Source organism: Furipterus horrens, unplaced genomic scaffold (genome assembly GCF_987537825.1).
Source record: "Furipterus horrens unplaced genomic scaffold, mFurHor1.1.pri manual_scaffold_8, whole genome shotgun sequence".
Classification (NCBI taxonomy): domain Eukaryota; kingdom Metazoa; phylum Chordata; class Mammalia; order Chiroptera; family Furipteridae; genus Furipterus; species Furipterus horrens.
Genome location: NW_028327178.1, coordinates 89,797,220 through 89,816,731, shown reverse-complemented (window position 1 = coordinate 89,816,731; position 19,512 = coordinate 89,797,220). Strand labels below are relative to the sequence as shown.

The 19,512-nt window shown below is 52.6% G+C and overlaps 1 protein-coding gene across 4 annotated transcripts in view; it reads right to left on the bottom strand.

The window, feature by feature from the left end:
• Nucleotides 1–1,679: 1,679 nt before the first annotated feature.
• HM13 (histocompatibility minor 13) overlaps nucleotides 1,680–19,512 on the bottom strand; it is a 37,976-nt gene continuing 20,143 nt past the window's right edge. For 2 of the 4 annotated variants that reach the window (XM_090286187.1, XM_090286189.1), the window contains 9 exons: nucleotides 18,920–19,005; nucleotides 18,700–18,825; nucleotides 17,935–17,992; nucleotides 14,806–14,889; nucleotides 11,041–11,077; nucleotides 8,870–8,972; nucleotides 4,782–4,867; nucleotides 2,944–3,090; nucleotides 1,680–2,103 (listed from right to left, as the gene is read on the bottom strand). In XM_090286187.1, the coding sequence (XP_090142313.1) occupies nucleotides 2,004–2,103; nucleotides 2,944–3,090; nucleotides 4,782–4,867; nucleotides 8,870–8,972; nucleotides 11,041–11,077; nucleotides 14,806–14,889; nucleotides 17,935–17,992; nucleotides 18,700–18,825; nucleotides 18,920–19,005 (827 nt within the window). In that variant the 3' untranslated portion in view covers nucleotides 1,680–2,003. Of the gene's footprint in view, nucleotides 2,104–2,888; nucleotides 3,091–4,781; nucleotides 4,868–8,869; nucleotides 8,973–11,040; nucleotides 11,078–14,805; nucleotides 14,890–17,934; nucleotides 17,993–18,699; nucleotides 18,826–18,919; nucleotides 19,006–19,512 lie in introns of all 4 variants that reach the window. The other 2 variants (XR_016512763.1, XM_090286188.1) reach the window with 2 other exon arrangements.

Here is a 19,512-nt window from a genome sequence, read left to right as displayed (position 1 = left end):
CGGCGCTGGCTGGCCGGGCGGGCCCTGGATGGCCGCTGCCGAGGTCTGTGGAACATCTGGCCCGGCCAGGACGGTCATTAGGTGGCAGGCGCCCGGCGCCACTGCCACCTCAGCCTCCGCCGGGGGCCGGCGGTGACTCAATGAGGCTTTTGTGGGCCCTGGGCCGCAGAGCCAACCGCACTGTGTGCCTGGGCTGCCTGCCCCATCTGCCGCCCTCAGAGGGGCCTTGTTCCAGGACCACACGGCCTTCCCTCCGGAGGCAGTGAGAGTAGGAAGAGGTCCGAGAAGCCCCTGAAAGGACCCCCCCCACCCCCCGCTCCGGCCAAGAGAAGCCTTTGAGCTTTCCTACACTTTCTTTTCTTTCCATGGAATCCTAGGCCCAGAGAAGTTGGATGGCTGGCTCAAAGGTGTCCAGCACACCAGCCAGTGACTCAGGCCCACGGAGTGGAAAGGAGTTGCAGTCCTTAGGGAACTTTGGAAGTCGATTCAGAAAAGTCCATGCCTATGCTCAAGTGGCCTCAATCTTGTCATTTGTATGATGGTGCTCATATTATCACCCAAGCCTAAGACTGTGAGAACCAAGTGAAATCTTCTGTTGAGGTGCTTGATACGTGTAACAGCTCAATACCTAGTGAGGTACTTCTGATTCTCTGCTCATCCTTATCCTGTAGGCACCTCCAGACTGTCTGGAAGTCGGTTATTGTCAGCCTTTGAAGCAGAAGCTTGGTCAAGGGGGTGCCCTGGGCTGGGAGTAAAAGGACTGAGTCTCAGGTCAGTGGACACCCTCTCCCATCTGTTTCTCCACTGTCACCCCACACCAGGTAGATGCATGAGGGCTGTGCCCACTCTTCGCCTGATCCACTGGGGGTTCTCCTGCAGGCCAGTGCTGCTGTCTTCTGCAAACCTTGAAGATACTCTGGCCCTGGGATCTCCAGCTCTTGGGCCTGGATGGCCTCTCAGAAGTACTGGGCCCAATCCCTCCCCACCTCAGCTGCTCCAATGGCTCTGGCCCTTATGCTGTGGCCAGAATTGCTGTGGGAGGAGTTGGCTCCTAGGTTCAGGATCCTTTTGGCCCTGCAGTAGTCATTTTTTTAAGAACCCTAGGAATGACAGCGATGAGACACTGACCTCCAGGGTGACACAGAATGCCATGTGCTCTCCAGCTGAAGCCATGTTGACACTGGGACTGGGGAAGCTGGCTCCTGCCACCCTGGGAATGAAATTTAAACTCATCCCTGGGGACCACGAGGCCCTGCCCATTTCTCTGGCTTTACATTACTGGTCCCTTTGCCGGGTGAGATCAGGCTCTTGGTACCAACCCCTCCATCTCCCTGGATGGGGTGGGTGGATAGGTGACACATCCAACACCTGTCCAACAGGTCTGCTGCCCCCTAGTGTTGTGAGGGTGAGGAAAACTGGATGGCTGGTGGGCAACATGGGCTCATGGGCCCCCTCTGCTGGCCAGAGATCATCCTTGGGGTGCTGAACTGGCACACTGGCCAGGCATCCAGGACAGAGGGGCCCAGAGGTCAGGGCCTCCTCCCAGGTTTTGATAGTCCAGTCCCCAGGAAGGGGCTTACAGGAAAGTTTCTGCGTGGGTGGGTGTGGTGAGAGCTAGTAGACCTAATGTAATATGCTAGGTGCAGAGAACCCAGAACCCCTCTAGGAGCACAGCAGTCTGCCTAGGCAATGGGATGAGTTTTTAATGAGGCAAAGTCAGTCCACAATACAAAAATCTAAAAATCAGGCCCATTTTTCCCATCTGGCACCTGGGGCAGTGGGAGAAGTTGGGGGCTTCCTTTGCCTTCAGGTGATGGGTAGGGGCAGAGAACTGCCAGAGAAGGGGAAGAGGGAGCCTGGCCTGCAGCAGCCCAGCTGCAGGATCCTGCTGCCCCCACCCCTCCCTAGAGTTGCCAGGCCTCTGGCGCCCTCTGCCTGTGCAAGCTGTGCTGGTCCATCCCGCCTGCCTGGTCCAGCCCTCAGAGGGTCAGGCATCAGCCACATCATTTATCCTTCTTCTCCAGCCCCTTTGATGCTGAGGCCTCTGTTCCCTCTTTGGATTCTGTCACGGCTGCTGGATCCTTAGGATTTGACTCCTCATAACTGACAAAACAAAGAATAAAAATAACACATTTAGAGGAGGGGGAGAGCAGAAGCCTTGTGCCCACCATCCCGCCATCCCAGGAAAACCCCTAGGCTCATTAGAAATGTCAGCACCCTACCTACCACCCAGCCTCCTCCAGTGCCCGGCCCTGCCCCACGATGTGCCCTCCTCAGACAGGCGGCTCTGCTTTCCCACTGCCCAGTGGTGCCAAGAGGGGGCAAGGACAGTGGCAAATGGAGGAGAGTTTGGGCTTGGGCTTGTGTGCACCAACTTCTTGAATCTTTTGCTGAGACAGTGGGGAAACAAAGGGGCAGCCAGGACAAGACTATGGGGTGGGGGTTGTTCTACTGGCAAGTGGCAAGGTGCCACTCTTGAAGGCGGACACCCTGGCTTAACTCTTACTATGGGCTCCACTTATTGAGCAACTGAGTTCATGGCAAGGACAATACCCGTATTTCCTCACCAGATCATCCCTGTGAGGCAGAATGCACCCACTTCAAGATGAAGAAAGAGAGACTTTGAAAGAAGAAAGTGACTTGCCCAAGATTATACATGTATAGCAAGTAGTAACAGTATCTACTACTATATGACAAGGGCTATTGACATCCACTCTCTCACAAGAGCCCACATTATTGGTGAGGACACTGAAGTTTGGGCTGTCCTGCTCCCTGGTCCCTTGGCTGGGTGCAGGGACTGCCTGATGGTTGTTGGGGAGCTGCCTCTTGTAGCTTGCCCCTGGCTATGGCCCCCACCATGTTCACTGGAGCTGGGGTGTCTGCCCTACCTTGGGCCCGGGGCAGTGGGGGAAAGCGGGCAGGTGGGCACCCGCTGGGCATTACATGGCGCTGGGATTCTGCGGGCGCCGGCGGCGAGGGCCAGCTAGCTTCTGCTGCATGGAGTCGGCCAGGCTGGCGGGGGAGCCCGAGACTGTGGGGAAGTGGGTGAGCCTCGGGGTATGAGGCAGGATTTCCGCCGAGGACTCGTAGCTGTGTGGAAGATAGACAGAAATACAGAAAAAAAGAGATGGCAAGGAAAAGACTAAAGAAGGAAAGAGACTTCTCTTTCTGGGAGCATGGAGCAGAACTCTTGTCTTTTACCTCTCTGAACTTTCAGGCTCTATGGAAGGAAGCCACTATTACTTGGAGAATAAAGCTGCTATTACTTGGAGAATAAAAAAGAAAAGATGTACCTATACGAGGAGACACTAGGCAGCTGGCACTAGAGGTCTATGCGCTGCTGGAAACACCTCTCAGATACACTGCTGTGTGAAAAATCAAGACACAGAATGCTCCCAGAGTGCCACCATCTCTGCAGGAATATGTATCTGTATCCATGCTCTTAGGTGCAAAGATGTCTCTGAACGTGGACACCTGGTGTCAGAGCTGGCCTCTGTGGGGTGACTGAGGCATTGAGGTTGTTGTCCCTCTCATAGTTATGGAATTTTGAACCACATAAATATGTTGCCTATTTGAAAAAGAAAAAGGGGAGTGCCAATAAAGGGAAAAGTAAAACAAAGGATAAGGTGGAGAATTAGGGAGAGACAGAAAGAGAAGAGAGACCACCTACTTTTTCACCTTAACCTAAGACCCTCCTGAGGGGTGGGGGTGGAAAAGAGGGGAACAGAGTGCCTCTATGGCTGGGGGTTCGGAGTCTGACCCCATGTGGACACAACAGGGCTGAGGCTGAGAATGGATGAGAGCCAGAGGGTGAGGACAGGTGTTGAGTTCAGGGATCAGGTCCCACCCCTGTCCCCAAAGAGCCTGCAGCTTTGCCTCTAAGTTCACTTGTAGCCTGGTCTTAGAGTCCATAAGGCCTTGCCAGGCCAAGAGATAAGGGCAGGCAGGCTGGGAGCTTGGGGCTTCTAGGCAGGGCAGGTACGGGGGAGGGGTGAGTCACAGGTTCCCTCGGAGGCAGCCAGGTGCACAGAAGGCCCTGGCGGGCACTCCAGGCACAACCTGAAGGCCAGACAGGTGGAGCTGGGTGGAAGGCCTGAGTGGGCAGCTTCAATCGCAGCTGGCAGCTATTTCTGGGTCCCTGGCAGGCGGGGTCAGTGGTGCTGGGAAGCAGACACCTGCTAGAGTCACGCAGGGTTTGGGGTGTGGGTAGGGCTGTGCATGGGTGTGGCTGGTGTGCACATGGCCATGGGGAAGGGCTGTGTATGTGACTGAGAGAGAGGAACCAGCTAACTGTGGGTTACAGTCACAGAGACGCCCGAAGAGGGACTGACACTTGATTTCTAATCTGTGACACTTTCCACCACACTGGAGCCTTCCTCTAACTCCCATGTGACCAGTGAGGCCAGGGGCGGGGGAAGGGCATGCCTGGAGACACACATCGTGGCACAGCTGTTGGGAACTCAGAACTCTTGGAAGTGACACAACCTGGGGGGTGGGTATTCTACACCAGCTAGTCCCTTCCCAAGACCAGCTAGCTTTTGGCTGTGGGGGCTACCTGGAGAGACCCAAAGCCTTGCCCTCCTTGGGCTCCTGGCCCAAAGAAAAGTTCTTGCTGGTGCCCACAGGCCACACACCCACATGCTGGTGGCAAGGGTGAGCGGTGGGGCTGGTGGCGGGAACAATGTTCCCCTGGAGACATGTACAGACAGCCCTGGCAGGCTCCTCTGGCTGCCTGCAGATGAACCTGTGCCATGCAGCCACCTGCCCCTGCCCCATCTCACCTGAACATCTCTGTCACTTCTCCCTTAACCAGTGCCACCAGGACAGGAAAGCCGATGCAGGCGGGGACCAGGTACAGGAGAGCGGGCTGTAAGAGGACACAGGGTAGTGAGGCAATGCTGGGTAGGACACCTGCTCAGTGCCATGCCCGTCACTCCACCCGTTTCCTGGGCATGACAGGGACAGCTACTGCCCAGGTTCAGAGTGCGTCAGTGGCTGGGCCTGAATCTGGGGCTCCTGATTCCCAGACGAGGCTGCTCCTTCCCGGGAGGGAAGGCAAGAAACCCAAAGCAACTCAGGTATGTAGGGTGCTCAGGAGTCTGGCTGGCAGCACCCAAGTCACCTAGGACATTAGGTCCAGACATGCAAACTCCTGGGTCAGTCCTACTCCCTGAGACCCTCCTTCCTTAGGTCTGGGCCTGGAAGCTTGCATTTTTAACAAGTGCTCCAAGAGACGCTGATACAGTAACATGACGGTGACAATGGCGTAGCTGCTATGGGTGAAACATTTGATGTGGCCTGTTCTGAGGTCACCCAGCTGGTCACTGGCTCTCCCAGGATTCATCACACCCAGGTGGTCTGGGCCCAGAGCTTGTGCTGAGACCCCAGGTGAACCTGGGTTTGGAGGACGGTAATTATTTTAAGAGCGCTTATTCATGGGGCACCTACTGTGCGCCCTGAGCTCAGCCTCCCGGCGGGGGAGTGTTTCGGTTCATCTCCACATCCCTTATGAATGTCTTCCTTGTGCATAGAAGGCTGATGCTTTGGGAGGAGAGGGGACAGCCCCGGCCTCAGAGGTTTAGATGGTTAATTGGGGACTGAACTCAGGCATACTAGACTCTGAAGACATTTTTTTCCTTGTAGCACCTGAAAGTTGGATGTCACTCTACTCTTCAACCCTCCATGGCCCCAAATGCTCTCAGTGGCCTGGAGCCCCCATGAAGCCCCTGCTTCCTTCTCTACTTTCACCTGCTCTGTCCTACTCTGACCACATTGGCCTCATCTAAGTCCTCTTTGTCACCTTTAGCCTCAGGACCTCTGTATGTATAGTTGCTGCTGCCCGGGGAAGCTCTTCCCCTTTGCCTAGATCCCTCCTCCTTCAGACCTTAGCTCAGCTGTGACTCCCGTGGGGAAGCCTTCACTTGCATGGAATCAGGACCTCTTGTTGCACACTCTCAGGAACCCCTGAAATTCTTCACAGCATGCTCTGGCAATTTTGAACAGGACATCCCTGTGCCATTATAGACTGGAGTCTCTCTTGCTAGACTGGGAACTCCGTGAGGACAGCCTTCACAGCTGCCTTGTTCCCGGCTAGAGTTCAGGCTCTCAGAAGAGGGCCAGGCAAATCCTAAGCAAACGGTGTCTACATGGACACTCAAGAGTTAAGAGGCTGTCTTGGAGATGACTGGGCGAGGAGACACTATTCCTAAGGCCAAGCCAGTCCCTGTCCAGAGAATATTAGCGTCTGAGTTTTACAGATGATGCCACTGAGGTTCAGACAGGGGGCAATGACTTGTCAAAGGTAACAAAGCAAGTATCTAAGTGGTTGAGCTTGGATTTGAAGCTGGGCAGCTGAGCTTCTCCCACTATATCACGTCTCTGCTATGAACTAGGCTTTGAGCCAGGAGGAACAGAAATCACAACGACGAAGCTCTACACCAAGACTAATGAGAGGCAGCCAAAGCAGTACTCACAGCTGATGGGAGGGGCTCCTTTGGGAGGCAGCGAGTTTGTGATGATCAGAACACAAGCCTATTATTTTCTTTCCTCTCAAGGCACTAGGGAACCTCTCCAAAGAAAGTCGTGCTAAGAGAGGCTGGGATGTACAGCTCGGGGTGGTGAGCAGGGGGTGAGGACTCCTGGCCTTTCCCCCTGCCTTGGCTTTGCTGTGTGACCATAACCAAACCTTTCCTCCCTCTCTGTACAATGAGAGCACCTGATCATCTCTAATGGCTGTTCTAGAAGGCTTCTAGACCCCTGGCTTAGAGTGGCTTCATTTATTTTTAAATCTTCACCCGAGGACTTTAGAGAGAGGGAAAGAGAGAAGCACTGACTGGTTGCTTCCCATCCATACCCCGGCCAAGAATTGAACCTGTAACCTTTTGGTGTATGGAATGATGGTCCAAATAACTGAGCCACCTGGCCAGGCTAGAGTGGCTTTTTGATAGAAGTTCAATGGGTTGAACACTGTATAGGTAGGAGATCCTTACTAAGGGAACTGCTGGCTTTGGGACTGCCTTGAAGAGGGAGAGGGGCTTCACAGAACAGGCTCCCCTGGATCCCCTTCCCAAGATTTCCAGGGAGATGCCCACATGAATGACTGGGAAGAATGGCTGAGCTGCTGTTGGGGAGCAGCACAGGCCTGGGCTCAGGGGACAGAAGTCCAGGGATCCAGCTGGGGCCAAGTTTGACTTGCTAGGTAACCCAAGAAAGTCTCCTTTTCTGTCTGGGCTACAGTGTTCCCACAAGGAGAAGGTCACCTCTCCTGCCTGTCTGGCTGTGTGAGAGCTCCCAATGGAATCCTCGGCCAAGTCTAGCCAAGGCAGAAGGCAAGCCTGCCACCTGGGGGCTGCTGGAGGAATGGCTCTCAGCTTTGAAGTGAACAGATCTAGGTTCAATCACTCTCTGCAACCTCCTTGCCAAGTGCTGGTGACTACACTTGAGAATGATAGGTAGCTCCCATTGGTTTTTGGTTTCTTTACCTATGGGGTAGAGGACCTCAGACCTTTGGTAAAATAATACTAGTATCTACTTCATACATACTGTAGATATGTAAATACTATAACAACTAAATGAATGAATGAGCAAAAAGGGTTTTAGATCAGTGCCTGGCACAGACTAACTGCTCAACAAATAGCTGTTGAACTCATTTGAAGGTGTCTCCTCTGTGGCTGGTGCCCTGGTGGGGTGGAGAGAGGTGGGGAACAGCAATAATGACAGCTGATACTGCCCGGGACAGGCACGATTCTAAGCACTTTACTTATATTAACTTAGTTCATCCTCAAGCAACTCTAAGGTGGCTACTATTCTTTATCCTCATTTCGTTTATATCCATCTCTGAAGAAAATCAAGCGTAAGTTCAGCAACCTGCCCAGAGTCCTGCAGCTAGCAGATGGTGGGGTCTGGACTCCCACCAGGGCTTCCTGTAGCCTCTTGCCACACTGCCTTTCCCAGAGCTGGGGGCTCAGAGCCTGGGCTTGGTCTCCCTGTGACACAGGTTTGAATCTTGGCTCCACCACATACTTGCTGTCTGGCCTCTGAACTCGTTTCCTTATCTGTTCACAATGACCCTCATGAAGTACCAAGCAGTCTGGCACAGGAGAAGTGCTTTTATTTCCAGTAAAGGTCATATATCTGCTTACTTTGCCCTCCCAGTCTTCCCCACTCCAGGTCACACTGCCAATAGCTCTCAGCCTGCACCTCACTCTGCTTCACTCTGTGGCAACTCCACAGCCATCTTGGTGAGAAAAGGAGTAGGGCGGCAGGGGCCTCAATACCCTCTCACTCATCTGGCACTGGGCTGATATCCCCAACACCCATCTCAACCCCATTCTTCTGTTTCCCCACTACTGAGGCTGAGAAGTCACACCCTCTCTTTCTTAGGGCCATGAGACACTGACCTGGCCCATGAGATGTGGGCAAAAATCTGCCAATTTTGGGGAAGGGCTTGCCCTGTTTATTTTAGAGAGAGGGGAAGGGAGGGACAAAGAGAGGGAGAGAAACACTGATCAGCTAGCTGCCTCTTGCACACCCCTAACTGGGGACCTGACTGAGAATCAAACAGGCACCCTTTTGGTTCGCAGGCTTGTGCTCAATCCACTGAGCCACGCCAGCCAGGGCGGTTTTGCCCTTTTGATGAGGGCAACAGGCATGGCTGGTATCGCTTTTCCTCCTTCTTGCCATTAATGTGTGTGCTGCCTGAAGCAGAGGCAGTCATCTTGCAACAACCATGAGTGAAAGGCCGAGAGCAGCAGACATGCTTGCTCTGACGTTACTGGGTAACACCTACCTCTGTGTATGACAAATATACCATGTGGCTTCCTGTTACCCCGTGAGGCATTCCTGACACACTGAGGGCGGCCCTGCTCACCTGGGCGTGCTTAAAGATGTGCATGATGAAGATGGTAAGGCCCAGGCCGAAGATATAGGCTGCAAAGCTGGTGTAGAAGTAGGTATGGGTGTTCTTCTTCAAGCTTCAGGGAAGGGATGGGGAGAAAGAAGAGGATTAGATGCGGGCATCCCTTCTGAGAGGGCAGCTGGGAAGACCCTGGAGGCTGCGAGGTGACTGAAAGCTCTGGGCTAGGACAGCCCCAAGGTGGGTGCGCACTCTGGAAATGCCCAGCTATGTGTCTCTGGACAAGTCATTTTCCTTCTCTCAGCTTCAGTTTACTCACCTGCAAAATGAGGAAACCACAAGCTTATCTCCCCAGTGGTTGTAAATATCAAATGCTATAACCTAGAACAGTGGCTTAAGATTCTAGCCAGCATAAAAATCACCAGGAAAGCATGCAAAATACAGAGTTCTAGGCCCAGTTCCCTGATCTAATACATCTCCGGCAAGGTCTGGGAACCTGCATTTTGAAAAACCCAGGGGAATCTGATGCAGGTGGACATACTTTTAAGGAAACTGTAAAGCTAAGTTATTACTTAAAAAAAAAAAAAGATTTATTTATTATTTGAGAGAGGGGAAGGGAGGGAAAGAGAGAGGAAAAGAAACACCCATGTGTGAGAGATAGTTACATCTATTAGCTGCTTCTCGCATGCCCCCAATTGGGGACCTGGCCCACAACCCAGGCCTGTGCCCTGACTGGGAATCGAACTGGTAACCTTTTGGTTTGCAGGCCAGCACTCAATCCACTGAGCCACACCAGCCAGGGCTAAGTTATTACTTTTAAATGCGATGCAAATAATAGTTTAGTAACCCGTTGTGAATACTAAATAGATGCTGACTGAATGGGTAAAATGCCAGGGACTTCTAGAGGTGATTCATCCAAGATCAGCCTCAGAACAGCTGAACCCCATGCAGCCTGGCACTGCTATTATGTGACTTTCCTATACAATGCCAGCTCATAAGCTCTGCGTGTTCCCTGCACCTGAGACAATGCCTAGAGACATTTGTGAAATGGACAACTACTTCTGACCCCCTTCTCTCCTTGCTCTGGCTGTTTCTAAGCCTTGAGCTGCAAGTATATTGAGAGCTAGTCTGCTGTGAAGCCTGGGGTACAAGTGACTCCCTTTGGGAATGTCGCACAAATTCTGGAACCAGCTCTAGAGGGCTTGCTTATCCTGCAAATCCAGGCTAGGAATGAGATTTTGCCTCTGAGGGTGCTGGCAGCTGAATGTGTCTCCAGCAAATAGTCCGAGGACTCTTGTGGATTTCTCTTTGTGTCACCTCTGAATAGCCAAGAGTAGAGCTGGCTGGCACAGACGAGCCTCAGCTTACAAACTGGCCAGGCCCTTTCCAAAGGCTGTATTCATGAGGTGCAGAGTGGCACTACACAGATAACCCAAACGCATGTGAGTGGGGAAAGGTTAAGTTTCACGCGCAAACTAGATTTCAATAATGCTGGTATTGAGTGTCTCATTACCACTGTCAGCATGGTTACTGCTTTTGCAATTACTGGGCACAAGGAAATGAAGTTCATAAACCAACTCAAATTTATGCGCACACCCAGCAGCGCTCCACTGGGATGACTGAATGCCACCTGCTGGTGGCAGGGCCCGATGCCCAGGTGCATTATTAACTCCAGCATGACCTTTTCTAGTTTTAACTGGTGACTCAAGTTGGACCCGTTCTCTCCCCCTTGTGCTCACTTTCTACAGTGGACTGAAAAGGTCTGAGTATGGAGAGGGTGGGGAACAGCCAGAGCAGCTGGGCCATGGTGACCTGACCCCAGGCTGATAAAAAGTGATAGTGACATGACTGCAGCTGGATTTTCCTGGGAGCTACTGAGGTCAGCCTGTGCTCAGCGCTCTCCAGATTTGCTTGATGTTCCTGAGGTAGGAACACTTGTTTACTATTAACATAAGGATGAAAAACCTTTGCAGGAAAAGGTCCATTCACTTGCCAAGGTCAAGAGGAAGAAAGTGCTACATGTTTAAATCCTTTGGCTTGCGAGTTTTTTCTTCTTTCTTTTTTTGCCACAGGCCTTTGAATACTTAGAACCTCAAAATGCAAAATGCAGATAAAATCAGAATTGCTCTGGTTGCTGTGGAGATGCAGGGAGAACCCTGCCTAGGGGGAAGGCCGAAATAGCTTACCTGATGTCAAAACGCAGCAGCAAGGCAATGAAGATTCCTGCAGGGAGAAAGCCAGTATCAGACAGTGGCAGGGAAGCCAGCAACTCAGGAGATGTAGCCCCCCCGCCTGGGCCAGGGAGGAGCCAACATGCTACTGGGTCTCCAATCCGGTGTTTCCAGTCATGGATCCATCAGTGGGGTTAAGGGAGTGGCCAACACTGCCAACTCCCGGCAGAAACCATGTTTCTCTGCCATCAGGCCCAGAACAATCAAGTCCCAGGATTTTGCTTTGGCCTGGGACCACACTGATCTGGCACCTTAGAGCCCCATTCTGTGTCACCCTGGCTCCATCTAGCCAGATGGTCATCCAGCGCTGCTAGCCTCAGGCACTACCAGCGATACAGCGGTAAGCCACACTGCTGCCCTCACAGAGCTCGGCCGAGGGAGCAAGAGGCGCACATGCTGCTCAAACAGAACCAAAGTCAGTGTAGGCTTATAACTGAGAGGGTGCTTCCTGCATCCTGGAGGGTGTATCAGGGTGAGACCCAGGCTGGGGGCAGACGGCAGGAGGGAGGGCTTCTTTGAGGAAGTGACACCAGGGAGAAGAAACTGCATGTGCAAAGATCCTGAGCAAAGAAGGCTCAGGGGATGTGGCAGGAGTCAAGGGGAGCCAGTAAGGTCACAGCCCACAACAGGAGACAGAGGGGACAGACCAGTCATGCAGGGTCCATGGGGCACGAGGAGGAGCTGGGTCCCTATCATGAGCAATGGGACACACTGGAAGAGCTCGAAGTGGGAGAACTAAACATATTTTGAAAAAGACCCCTGTGGTGGCTGCAGGGAGAAAGAGTAGGAGTAAAGAGACCATTAGGAGGCTCTTCGAGAACTCAGGAGAGGATGGTCAACTCTGTCCATCCACCGCACTCCTCTTCGCACTTCAAAACCCAGCCCAGACACCCTGAAGCCTATGTGTCCCTAGGGTACACCCTCCAGCCTCTGTATGTGGGACACACATGACACCAGTCTGTGTCTCTCCCTCACTGGTCTTTGGGTTCAGACAGGGCAAGGGTTGAATCTCATTTAGTTGAGAGCAAGCTCTCAAGAACCAAAACATTCTTGGCTGAACAGAAGCACCGATTGGCAATATATGCTTAATTTTATATTATCATATTAAAAAACAAAATTTTATTTATTTTTTAGAGAAAAGGGGAGGAAGGGACAAAGAGAGGGGGGAGAAATACTGATGTGCAAGTGAAACATCTATTGGTTGCCTCTTGTACGCCCCCAACTGGGATCCTGGCCTGCAACCCAGGCATGTGCCCTGACCGAGAAACTGGTGACCTTTCAGTTCAGAGGCCACCACTCCACCCACTAAGCCAAACAAGCCAGGGCCACATGCCTAATTTGAAAGAGGGAAATGGGTGAGTCCTCACTGTAGACTGTGTGTGAGCAGGGAGCTGGTGGGTGGACAGCAAACACTGCCATTCTGGAAACAAAGTGAAGAATTTAGTGCCCCCTGGCGGCTGAATTCTGCAACTGTTCTCCAACTGATTCAGGGGTGAGAGCTCTGCAAAGAGCTTTCACTATTCCTAATGCATCTGGCTCTACAGCAACCCCTTCTTCTTTGAAGACTATCACATGGGCTCTGAGAGGGTAAAATTCACTTCCATTTATTGTCATTGCTGAAAGACTTAGATATATGTGAGTATATACAGAAATGCAGGGATGTCCCACGAAGACCTCAAGCCCAGACTACAACCAACAAGGACACTGGGGAAGTCTGTGCAGGTGCCTGTGACAGACCATGCTGCAGAATGAACCAAAAGCTTCACAGGACTCAGTTTCTGCTAATGGAGCTGCCCCTTACTGGGGGAGCACGTCTCCCTGCCTCACAGCACTGCAAGTTACGGAAACACCTGGGTTTAAGGCCATACCCTCTCTGTTCCCAAGGCTGTAGGCAAGTCTCTTTGAACCCCAGACTCTTTATTTGTAAAATGGAAATACCCTCTGCTTCACTGGGCTGTTAGGAGTAGCAAAGACAACGTACAAAAAGCACTGAGTGCAGCACTTGACAAATGGTAGCTGCTGTGATGATCGTATTGTTGTGATGACTGTTTTAAGAGCAGCTCTGACAGTGTCACCGTTTTTTGCAGTCAGATCTGATCTCAGTCCTAGGCCTGCTGCTTCCTAGTGTGTAAAGTTAGGGAGGTCCCCTCATTTCTGTTTTCTCAATGGCATGAGAAAACCTCTGCTACACTACAAAACGAAAGCATCACAACACCCAGGTTATGAGGACTGCTATTACTTCCTGCAGTTGGAAAATAAATTGGCTTTTAATTTGTTGCACATTTTCTTCTCTTTTTTTTTTTTGCACATATTTCTATGCTTTATTCACAGTTACTGTAATTTCCCCCCATCTATCTCATTGAATTTATCAGGGTGAGACTGGTTCACAAGGCCATGCAGGTTTCAAGTGTACAACTCAACAAAACATCACCTGCATACTGCATCGTGCGCCCATCGCCCAAAGCAAAGTCTCTTTCTGTCCCCATTCCCCCCTTTGCCCTCTTCCACCTACCCCACCCCCCTTTCCCTCTGGCTATCAGCATGCTGCTGTCTGTGTCTGATATATATACATACATATATATATATTTTTTTAATTTAATTTTATTTTTTGCTTAATCCCTTCACCTTCTTTCATCCAGTCCCCCTGCCCAACTCCCCTCTGATAGCTGTTAGTCTGTTCTCTGTATTCATGAATCTGTCTCCACTTTGTGAGTTTATTTTGTTCATTAGATTCCACATATGAGTGACATCATGTGGTACTTGTCTTTCCCTGATTGGCTTATTTCACTTAGCACAATGTTCTCCGGGTCCGCCCATGCTGTCACACAAGGTAAGAGTTCATTCTTTTAAGCACTGGGGTCTTTCTAACCCTCTGGGACTAGGGGAACGAGTATGCCCTTTGGATGTTCACTGCCTGTCACCACGCCCAGACCTGTAGACACACATCCAGATCTCAGCTGCTACCGCTGCCCTCACTCCGAGTGGCAGCTCAGCTTTGCCCTTAGCCTCGTGACTGGTCGTTTAGGTTGCTAGTACCCCAAGAAGAGGCAAGGCTGTGGTCCCCAGGGATGTGTGCCCACAAACGGTCTGCAGACAAGGGCACCTGTGCCCACGCCCCCAAGTGTATTGACCAGCACCCACATGCAGATAATGGGTTCAAAGGCCAGCTTGTGCAGACAAGAAAGTGTGTGCACATATCCCTCTGCCAAGAGCATAGACACGGGCCCACAGCCACGGTGCCCCCATGTTTACACACATAGGCATGCTCTCCCTGGAGCCCTCCCAGCACGGGAGAGGAGGACCAAGGGGACTCTGCAGTTCAGCACACTTGTAATGCCTGCAAACACTGGTGAGGGGAGTAGGTATGTGAGGAGGTCAGGTTCTTTTAAGACTGTCAGGAAACGTACTTTTATTTTAGTGTATTTCAGTCTGTCATGCACATTTATTTTCATTGTTCTTGAGTAACACCTGTTCACCCAGGCCAGAAGCTCTGTGAGGACACTCCTGTTCACTGTCCCTCCAGTGCCCAGCCCAGGGCTTGGCGCTTTACTGGGGCTCTATAATACATGTCGAGGTGGAGCCCTTCAGTAAACCCTGGGCTGAGCCAGGGCTGGCAATGTGGAATCACCTTTTTCCCCGCCTTTCCCACTGGGTAAGGCTGTCTGTTTCACAGTAATGCTCCTCGATCCAGGGAATACTCCCCTACCCTGGCCCGGTCACCTGGAATGACGATATCGCCGAGTCCCAGCATGGCAAAGTTGTCCGCTTCGAGGCCCTTCTCCAGCAGATCCTGGGGAAACACCACTGCAGGGGAGGCAGGGAGGCGAGCAGTTGGTGACAGCCTAGCTTACTTTGACGCCTAGCCCCCATCTCTATTGTAGGAAACTCACACAACTGCATTTCCGGGTCGGGGAGGGGACAAGGAGATGAGAGGATGCTGACAGGCTGATGTCTCCATCTGAAACCACAGCTGGTTAGAGTGGGGAAGGCTCTAGGACCATCTAGGTCAAAGGCTTACTGCCTTTACTGAGCTATACAGCAATTGCACCCCTTGGTGAAGTAGGACTGACCCTAAAGTCATGTGCAGTATGTAAAAGAGATGGAGATGAAAGAGCCCTCACGGTGCTGACACCTGATAGGTTTCCTGTCTCACTACAACAGGGGTCTAGACAGGCAGGGTTTTTTTGTTCTAAAGTAGGGGTAGCCTGGGCTATAGGCTTTTTCTGTATGTGTTCAGGAAGAAAAGGCTACACCTACAAATTCCTTGCTTAATGCCTCTCACTCAGAAATCCTGCTGGCGGGCTTGTTCGAATAAATACAAATTCAAAGACTTGCCTTCCCTCCCTCTGTGTCCAGTTATGGGAAGAGGCGGCTATCCTAACTGGATTTCATCCACAGGGCCCTGAGAACAGAAGAGCAGTTACGTGTGGGCTCCAGGGTCAGAATCCTGGCTCTGATGTGTGCAATTTCACAGGTTACTTAACTGCTCTGTGCCTTAGTTTTCTCACCTGTGAAATGGGTGTAACAACAGAAGCCCATAGAGTTGCGGCGAGATTAGATGACTGGCACATTGTTAACTGCTACCTCATGCCTTCTTTACTAACCCAGCCCCAATTCTGTGTGCAGTAGCCTTTGCAGGTGATGGATCAAGTGCACAGTAAGGCTAAGACAATGGGGACAACCTGGTTCCTGAATTCCTGACTTCCCTCGCTGCTTGGGGTGGTCATGTGACCCAGCTCAGGCCAATGATCCATAGGGCAGAGGCATGCTGGGGGTTGTGGGCAAGCCTGTGCCTTCCTGAGAAGTGTATAGCTGTCTTTCCCTGCTGATTTCTTCCTGCTTTGAAAGCATAGTCACAACGATTTACAGATCCCCTCTTTCAATCCTCTCAGTTCTGGGTCCATTCAATTCTGAAGGGCAGATATGGAAATCAGGGCCCAGAGAGGAGAAGTCTCTTTCCTAAGGCCTCACAGCCAACAAGTGTCACACCTGGGATTCAAGTCCAGGCAGCCTGGCTTCAGCACATGTGTGCCTAACCACTCTGCTATACTGCCTCCAAGCTCTACCCCTACTAGTAGAGGGCAACTGGCCTCCTCCCCTAGCCGGAACACCAGATTCTAAGCACCAGAAACCAAATATGACAGTCATTTCCCTGTCCAGAGCCATCCAATGGCTCTTCACTGCCTATGAATAGTGTCCAAGACTGCTGGCACCACAACCTTGGCTGTCCCAAACCTGGCGTCTTCCCTGCTGCTCCCCCAAACTCGGCCACATTCCTCCCTGAAGCTCTGCTCCCAGGGCCCTCTGTGCAGTTTCCCACTTCCAGCCCTCTGCTGAAGCCATACTCACTCCACCTTTCCAATGCCCATATTGCTCCCTGCATGCCTGGTAAATGTGTAGCCATTCTTCACAACTCAGGAAAGCTTTCTTGACACCTTGGCTGGGTTCACCCATCAAAGCGTGTGGGGAATTACAGTTGCTCTGGCTTGCCCAGCATCTGGCCTGTTGCTCTGGAGAACTGTCCTCACCTGACATCCTTACTTCTGGGTGGCCACTAATTCACATACTGTGCCTTGAGGCATTGGGGAGAACAGTGACCCAGGCCTGTTCAACCCGATCCTCCATCTCCCCGATGGAAGTGCTTGGCTCACAGGCCAGCGCAGGCCCCGTACATCTATTTAAGCCAAAGCCGGGAGCCACTGAGCTGAGACCACCGCCTTTATGAGCAGGGTGGCCACGAGCCCTCTCCAGCTCATGGAGGTCCTGTCTGCAGCAGGACAGAATGAGACTGCAAGAAAGACAGCTACCGACTGACTCTGCAAGGCCGACTTCACTGCGCCTGCCGACTGCTGGGAGCCGGTGAGCCCCCTGGAGCTCACTCACTACTCAGGCCTTCCCAGCAGGACCCTCCCCTTCGCCCCTGCTGTCATGCCTGTGTGGGGCAGCCTCCTGTTTGGGTTGCCTGATCCCAGAAGGTGACTCTTGAGTAGTCTAAGTCTTAAATTCTACGCTAATCATGCCTTTCCCCATCCCTCTGGCTGATGACTATTTGGACTTGGGCCTGTGACCCAATTCTGGCCAGTGAAATATAAGGGAGGCTGCAGGGAAAGACATTTCTCTTTGATGAGAGAGAGACAAAGCTCCCCCTTTCTGCTTCTGGACATGGCTGTGTGAGGAATCAATGCTGGGAAGTGTGGCAGCCAGCTTGGGAGCGCGAAGGAATGAGCTTACGGGAGAGGCAGGAATGCTGAGAATGTTGGAGAGGGAGGAATGAAGTCAGCTTGGCTCTCGGTGACTCCACTGAGGGTCATTAACTCAACCCTGAGATGCTCGACCACTGGGCCTGCTATAGAGTGCAATAGCACAATTTCCACATTGTTTAAAGATGCTTGTAGCTTGATTTTCTAATATTTTATAAATGATAAATACAGTAAAAAACATGACTGGGCAGCATGAGGCATGCGGGACAGACGGTGCCGATAGCTAGGCGCTAAAGGGATCCAGCGAGGGGAGCTTCAGGTCTCCCCTCCTACAGTGCCCCTGCATGCCCTGCCGCAGGTGCATCAGCCACCCCCTCTCTGTACCCGCTCCCACTCCAGCTCAGCCCTCAGCACACTACACTGTGACTAAGTTGCTAGAGGCCAGGACTTGGGCAGTGGACGACTGGGCATGAGCACAGGCAGGTGAATCACTGAGGACAAGAGAACCAGCTGGAGACACAGGGGAGCAGAGGAGGATGAGGTGTGTGGGGAAGAACTAAAGGGCAGGTATGACCAAAACAGGGACCACAAGGGGAAGGGTCAGTGGGATGGGGGCAGAAGGGCTCCCCATGTGGGGGTGGCCACTTACATTTTATTGGTGCCTCAAAGGATCTGGCCACTGTCACCATCACATTGGTGCCAAACACCTAGAAGGAGAAGAGACAAGTCTGGAAGGAGGCAGGGACTGGGTAAGACAGAGTGGCCGACCTCAGGCTCCTCAGCATCCCACTGTCTGGGATCTGCAGGGAGCTGCGAGGGGCTCAAGAGCAGATGTGAGGTTGAGAGTAGGTAGCCAGCAGCACTGGTCATACGGACACTTTACAGAGCTCCTGGTTCTGGGCAACAAAGAGGGGCAAGTCAAAGCAGTCAGAACAGGGCCTCTGATGACCTGGGCCAGGTGTCCTATGTTTGCCCAGGGATCCGCCCCTTCACAGAGGCCCTTCCTTTATTATCCACTTAAAGGGAGAAGAGGCTGCCCGATGCTGGAGAGAGGGTACTTGCATCAGGCTGACCATGATCCCACAGCGATGACTCTCAGCACGAGTGTGGCAGGTCCCTTAGCCCAGGGCTGTGTGCAGCCAGAGCGTGCAAACAGCAGCCCCTGTCTTTTCAGCTCAGTGCCTGTGCTGGGCCCATTAACCAGCATTAACCACCCCTGCCAGGGCTACCGTGAGAAAGAGACGGGGGTAGCTGAAGGGACTGGGCGCAGGGTGGGCTCTCGGCCAGTGGGGGACCTGCTTACTTCTCCGTTTCATGGATGAGGCCAACTGGGCCCACAGAGGACCTTCTCTGGGGCCCTGACTTCAGGCCACGGCTGCTGCCTGGGTCAGAGAAAGGGAGCAGGAAGACTCACCCAGAAGACATCGTAGATGAAGAGGCCGCCCAGCAGGATGCAGCCGGTGCTGACGTTGTTCAGGTGCAGAAGCTCTACCCCGTTAAGGGAGAAGGCCAGGCCGAAGAGGTTGTTGGCAATCCAGTGCTGGGGAAGGTGGGAGTGAGACCAGCTCACTGTGCCCCCTTGTCCTGTCCCATCCAGTCCCCCACCAACCTCATTCCAGGCCCTGGCTACTTACCTTCCTCAGCAGGTACCAGACGCCAACGATGCTGCTCAGGCACAGGCACACCAGGTCCTTGGTGTCAAACTCATAATTGATGATCTCTGGGCAGAGAGGCCGGGTAAGTCCACTCCCCGGGGCGGGGCTGCCCCTCCCACCTGTCAGCCCCTGGACGGAGGAGGGCACGGCTGTGGGCACTGTCAGAGGCTCACAGGCAGGGGGTGCTCACGGGAGCCACCCCCAGCCCCTCCATTTTCCTAGAGGGAACGGAGGCTCAGGGAGAACAAGGGCCTGGTGCGGGGTCAGTGGGAGGTGGCTGGAAGCACAGGGTCTGCACTTGTCAGTGGGTGACTATGGGGGAGGCAGTTCTCTTTCTGAGCTTCAGTTTCCTTATCTGTAAAATGGGGATCACGTCACCTCCCTGACAGGCTGCTGTGGGCGCAAGTGAGATGGTCCTTGTGAAGTGTCCAGCACACTGCCTGGCACACAGTGGACACTCAATCAGTGCCCACTGCCACTGAGCCCAGGTCTTTAGCAAGGTCCCAGTTCTTTTAGGAATCTTTCTATTTTGCCACCAGAGGAATCAGGTTGCTGACAGCCCTAAATCACTA